This window comes from Fukomys damarensis, unplaced genomic scaffold, assembly GCF_012274545.1.
Source record: "Fukomys damarensis isolate Sample0158 unplaced genomic scaffold, DMR_v1.0_HiC HiC_scaffold_32, whole genome shotgun sequence".
NCBI lineage: Eukaryota > Metazoa > Chordata > Mammalia > Rodentia > Bathyergidae > Fukomys > Fukomys damarensis.
Window position 1 is genome coordinate 15,278,413 of NW_022900944.1, and position 6,000 is coordinate 15,284,412.

The following is a 6,000-nucleotide window of genomic DNA, read 5'->3' on the forward strand; positions in this document are numbered from 1 at the left end:
CCTATACTTCCCCACATCTACTCATGACCTTATCTGTCAGCCTCTAGGAAGGGGTCCTTATAGACTGCCAGGAAAGGGGAAGCCAGACCCTGCTAAGTTTTCCTGACCTGGAAGCCTTCAGTAACAAAGACCGGTATTGTCCTTTCCTTACACAGCTATGTTAGACTTGCTACTCATCTTTTCAAAAGAAAACAATGCATTGTGTGGGGATTTGTTTTAAAAGGTACTATAACAATAAAGAAGAGCAACAGAATGATTAACACAAAGGTCAGAGTAGCAGTTATGTCTAGCAGCTGAAATTGAAGAAAGACCTGGGAGCTTGTAGCATTCTATTTCTTAACTTGGGTGATGGGAAGATGTTTATTACTATAGCTATAAAATTTATATACTCTTCTGTAACCACAGTACATTTCCCAATTAAGAAATGTCTAAGTTAATTTTGTGTTGGGAGCAAGCAATTCAGAGCTCAGTCTGACACCTCAGCCCCATCAACATTAGTAGCTGCATGAGTCACACAGACAGCTGGTATCACAGCTGGTGTTACCAGCCTCTGGTTTCCTAACAACTGTTAGGCCCAACTGAGCAAAACCACACCGAGCACTCACATTTCATGGCAGAGAGAGGAAAGTGCTAGCTTTGAGGAAAAGCAGACCTGGATTCAAATTCTAGCTGGCTTCTTCCCAGATGCATGCAGTTTTTCCATTGCCAAGAAAGAGTGCAGTCACACTACACTCTTGGAAGGAGGCAGTGGAGCTTAAACAAGGCAGTTCAAGGAAAAGTCCAAGTACAGTGCCAGGTCACAGTAGGTGCTTTCTCGGTGGACAGGAGCAAAGAGCATTTTATGGATTTGCTTCTTTAATTTATTTTTCTTCCCATTCCACAACACTTTAGTTCCCAACCTATTATCAATGGCAATCACCTCTAGAAAGAAAATTAAAAGCCTGCAGTGGTTCCAGCGCCTGCCTTGCAAATGCAAGGACCCGAGTTCGATCCCCCATACCAAAAAAGAAAGAAAATTAAAAGCCTGACTGGGGGGGACATGATAGTTGGAATCACTGAGGGCCACCAAATCAGAGATCAAAGAATGCAAGAACTAAAGAAAGCTCGGAGAAAGATGAATTCTGAGAACTTAAACCTCAAGAAGTGTGGTCCTTTTCTCAACTCCTACAGACTTCAGATCTGATGTCCCTTCTGCACACTTTCAGTGCTGGCTTTTGCTGACTACTTAGCTCTTCCTTAAAATGGGTTCTCATTAAAAGCTAGCCTTTCTTCTTTCCTAATCTAAGCACTGAAGGTTATACATTTCCCCCATGCTCTTCTTCAGCAGGATCCCATAGATTTGGAGAAAATACTCTCGTTGTCTGATCATGCATCATTTCTGACTTCCACTGTGACCTCTTCTTTGACCCATCAGTTATCTCATTTGCTTTTCTTCAGCAATCTAAATACTTCTCTTTATGCCCTCTCTTCTGGGATATCAACTACCGCATCCAGACCCCTCAGGACATTCAGACCAGAGGACACTGCCAAAAACTTGATCAAATCTTACAACTTCTTTGGTGTGCTATCCCCACAACAGATCACAAGAGACACCAGGGCAGGTAAAATAAACAAAATGTCTTCCGAATCCCCTTGCAGCCCCTTAGGAAGATGCAAGGAGCTGGTGATCAGGGTGTAACTATAGGTTTTGTGTGTTAGTTAGTGGGGACTGCGTCACATCTGGTCTGTAAATACTTAATAATCCTCAGCTAGCTTTAAGTCAGCCTTATGGTTGTTTATTTCATCATTTTCAACCTAGGCTAACGTAGACTCATTGGACATCACAAAATTATATATTTTAAAGAAGTAAAAATAAAAACTAGGAAGTTAGCAATTCAGCTCACCCTAACACTCCAATGTAATTACAATCCATTTATTCATTCATTCAATAATTCATCTTACTCATCAACAAGTATTTATCAAATATCTACTACATGCAAGGCACTCTGATGACAACAAACTTTAAGACAGAGCCTGGGATATAGATTCTGGCTGAATACCTGACTGAATGAGTGAATGATGAATCAGTGGAGGCCTGAGGTCCCACACTGGCCCTCTGCTTTTCTACTGTTACCCACTCACTTCTCTGGACTCTAATTTTCCAATCCGTAAAGCAGAATGCTAATGACTGTTTTCCATCTGCCTCACAGGAAGCCCGAGGATCGTTGTTTGGAGGAAAATAAAACAAAGGGTTTCAGAAATACCCAGAAGACACTTTTTTGTCCTTGTGGCGTCTGTTGAATCATTGCCTTTTCAGGAACAGTTAAATCGCAACTCTGAGCATCTACGATCTCACAAAAACTCACACCAGAAATCCGAGGAGGGCATTTAAACCATACTAGTATGTAGTGTGCTATATTAATTATTAAACGCAAACTTAATATAATGAAGTGTTATGTTCTGTTGAGCTGTTAATTTAAAATAGCATTAACACATGCAAGCACAGAACATCATTCATAACAGAAATAATAGCAACCAGTGTTGATATTAATATGTGCTTCCCAGGTGCTAAACACTGGTTTAATTAACTCATTGAGTTCCCCCCCCAAACCTTATAGAACAAGTACCCAACAACTCTTGTCAGATTTTACAGATAAGAACAAGGTGGGAGAAGTCAACGATGGAGAAGTTCTATATAGAGGGCTGAGCTTGAACCTGCATCATACTGGGTCCAGACCCTGAGCCCTTGGCCACCACAGCCTACTTCCTCTCATCAAAGTGGTACTCTGCCAGTGATGGAGAGCAACTTTTACTTGCCTGACTAACTTTTCAGGGGAAATCCCACAGACCAAGTTACCCAATGGGGCTGACTTTCCAAGAAACATTAATCTTGGTGACTACCCGTTTCCTGTGAATTCTGCTGACCTAGGATGGAGTGCCTTACCCTCTGGGATGCCGTGAAGATGGGCAACCTGATTTCATCACATTCATACTGGCTAATGAAACCCCGCTCCCTGGCCACAGCCAGCACATCCTCCACGTGGCTGTACAGCTTCCTGACGATGGCTGGTCGGTGATTCAGCAGGTCTCGGGCAGGGTGGCCTGAGTGGAGGTCCCAGCTATCATGCTGCTCAGGGGACTGGCTGTCAGCCTGGGCCTGCTGGACAGCCGCAAAGAATTTCTGACAGCCCCAGCTGCCCTTGTTCCAAATCGTGTCCAGCAGGCGCCTGGCCACTTGGGAGAGGGGCTGGCCCAGGAGGCGGAGGCCCTCATACTCTTCCCAGGAGAGCACCTCCCAGGACAGCAGCCAGTCCAGGATGCTTTCAAAGCCTTCCAGGGACCCTGACACGAGCAGCCCCACCAGCTGGCTCCTCTGTGCCTGGAAAGCTTCCCGTGAGTTCATTTCACGACCTGGGGAAAGAAGGAGCAAGGTTAGAAGCCAGGCAGGGCAGGGACGGGGACCAGTTATCCCAGCCCAAGTCTAAGTTGGCCATAGCTATAACTCCAGGTCTATCCACTCCAAGTTCCCCATCTTGTAGCTGTCCAAATTGAGATCTGGTGAAAGCAAGAATCTGACTTAAAGTTCCACAGAGAGTTTGAAGCAGCCAAGAATTAAATCAAGATCACTGGCTCACCAGGGTTTGTGGCACACATCTGTAATCTCTGCAATTTCAGAGACTGAGGTAGAGGACCTCACATTCAAGCCCAGTGGGGACAATTTAGCATGTCAGCAAGACACTGTCTCAGAATTAAAAAAAAAAAAAAACAGAAAGGGCTGTGGATGCAGCTCAATGTAAAGGTTCAATCCCCAGTACCACAAAAAACAAAATACACAAACACACACACACACACACACACACGGAGGCTCCCACATTCATGCTTGGTCCTAGCTTAAGAAACTTAAAAATGCTGGGAGCTACTATGAGGAGCAGTGTTTCCTGAGAGATTGGGGAATTCGTTCCCTCTGAGGCAAGGTGTGAGTCCTCTTTCAAGCTGGCTGGATTCAGGCCAAGTAGCCTAATGTACAGCTAGTATTTATTAAGCACCTTCGGTGTGCCAGGCACCCCTGTAAGTGCTTTTCTGCATGAATTCATTTAATCCTCCCAGCCCCTTGAAAGTAGGGGGTATCACCAGCCCCATTTTACACAGAAAGAAACTGAGGCACACAGGCAAGTGATCTGTACAAGTTGTGACAGCGAGGTAAGGCAGAGTCAGGATTTGAACCCAAGCCTTAACTCCAGACCGCACACCTTTACCTGCCTTATGCTTCAGTCCTCCACAGGGGCCAGAGCCCATCCCTTGGGACATAGCCACTGCTACCCAATCAATGGTGGCTCAGAATTTTGCTGCAAGAATCCCAATCTGGGTGAAGTGCAAAATCATGGTGCCACAAAGTTCAGTGGCACACTGTCCCTTTCAGCACCACCCACATACACACACCCCTTCACCTCCTCCCACGAACACACTCACCACTACATACTCACACTGCCCTGCCACTGTCCTCAGTGGCCAGCTTGGGCTCAGCCCTCAGATACCACTTGCTGAGAGCTATATGGCAGAGAAAATCTCTCAGCATGGTTGGTTCTGCAATTGTCCCAGGGCCTGGGGACAAGGGCTGGTGTGATGCCCAGAAAAACGAAAGTGAAAGGGTGATGGAATGGAAAAAGAAGGACACCGGCTTCTTTTTATAAATCAGGGACATTCTGGGGCACTAAAGGATCAGACACCAAGTGGCCTGGGGAATTCACATCTTTCCTATTGGCTGTTTATGTGTCTCATGCCCTGCTGTGCCAAGGGGAAACCCAGATCCTCTTATCCTGGCATCCTGAATCTTGGCACCACACTGGGCTTGAGGAGGGAATGTTCATGAATTAAATCCAACAGGGGAGGAGAGGGGTTGGGCCTGTGCTCCTATCACAGCTGAGGTAAGTGAGAGAAGAAATCTCCAGCTCAGAATGCTGCTAACCTACAGGGTGGAGGCCTTGTGCTGGCCAGATGGGGAAAATGAGGTAGCAGGGTACCTGATGTCTGGCAGCCTGGGAGAGAGGGCATCCCTACTGCAGAGTTGGCTGTAAACCAGGAATTAAGGCAGTTCCTCCTGGTCGAGAGGGTCTCCTCCTTGTACCCACCTCCAAGCAAGGAGCTAGGTGTAGAAGGTTGGGGGACAATAAGAAGGTAGTGTGAGCCCCCAGCACTCCCCTGCCCAGGACTTGGGAAAATAACAGGTGCCCACTCTCCTCTGAGAGCAGCCCAGAGTTGAGGCTACCATCTTCCCTCAGACCCCAGCCTGTGGAGCACGGGTCCAGCCAGGACTCAAAAGGTAAAAATGGGGTTGCCATAGGAGAGCACCCACCTGTCATCTGGTGAATGCCCAGGGCGGCACACCTGCTATTTCCATTCCATCTGGAGACCCTAGATCATCTGGCCCTCGAGGCACATTGGCCAAGGAACCAGCACAGCCAGGCCATCTTTGGTCAAGGTCTAGGCAGGAGACAAAAGCTTTGCAGCCTTGGAGCCGTCCACAGACCCCACCCTCAGGGGAAATTCCAAAAGGACCAGCAGGTAGCCAGAGCTAGCCAAACAGCCCTCCAGCACTCAGGAAGTCTGGGCTGTTTTGGCTCAAAGCCTTGCTCATCTACGTCACCACTGCTGAAAGATGGAGACACAGAAATCTATGACACACCCAGGAGATGAAATACGCGTAAGCATAGCCTGTCCCAAAGCCACCAAGGCCAGGGCCACCTGCGGGATGCCCAGCCACACACCCAGGCTAGTGATGGCAGGGCCCAGGGAAGGAGAAGCCAGACTTCCGGAAACCTCAAAGCATGGGGAAATCCCCAAGGACCAAGAGCCAACCCCCGTCTCCAGGCAGCCATTGTCTTATCTCATTAAACTGCTAGAAAGGAAGACCTGGCCTGGCTCAGGAAGTTCCTCCTCATGTCTTAGCTTAAGGTCTTCCTGCTTCCATTTAAATTAGGAGAGAGAGAGAGAGAGAGAGAGAGAGAGAGAGAGAGAGAGAGA

General features: G+C 47.3%; 1 protein-coding gene across 9 annotated transcripts in view; it reads right to left on the reverse strand.

The window, feature by feature from the left end:
* Nod2 (nucleotide binding oligomerization domain containing 2) overlaps positions 1–6,000 on the reverse strand; it is a 39,845-nt gene that overhangs the window by 24,130 nt on the left and 9,715 nt on the right. For 7 of the 9 annotated variants that reach the window (XR_004514921.1, XM_010629214.3, XM_010629229.3 and 4 more), the window contains 3 exons: positions 5,333–5,460; positions 5,001–5,122; positions 2,924–3,390 (listed from right to left, as the gene is read on the reverse strand). Coding sequence is in view for 8 of the 9 variants with exons in the window: in XM_010629214.3 (XP_010627516.1) it covers positions 2,924–3,390; positions 5,001–5,031 (498 nt within the window). In the remaining variant the exon portion in view is untranslated. The remainder of the gene's footprint in view (positions 1–2,923; positions 3,391–5,000; positions 5,123–5,332; positions 5,461–6,000) is intronic. The other 2 variants (XM_010629220.3, XM_010629225.3) reach the window with 2 other exon arrangements.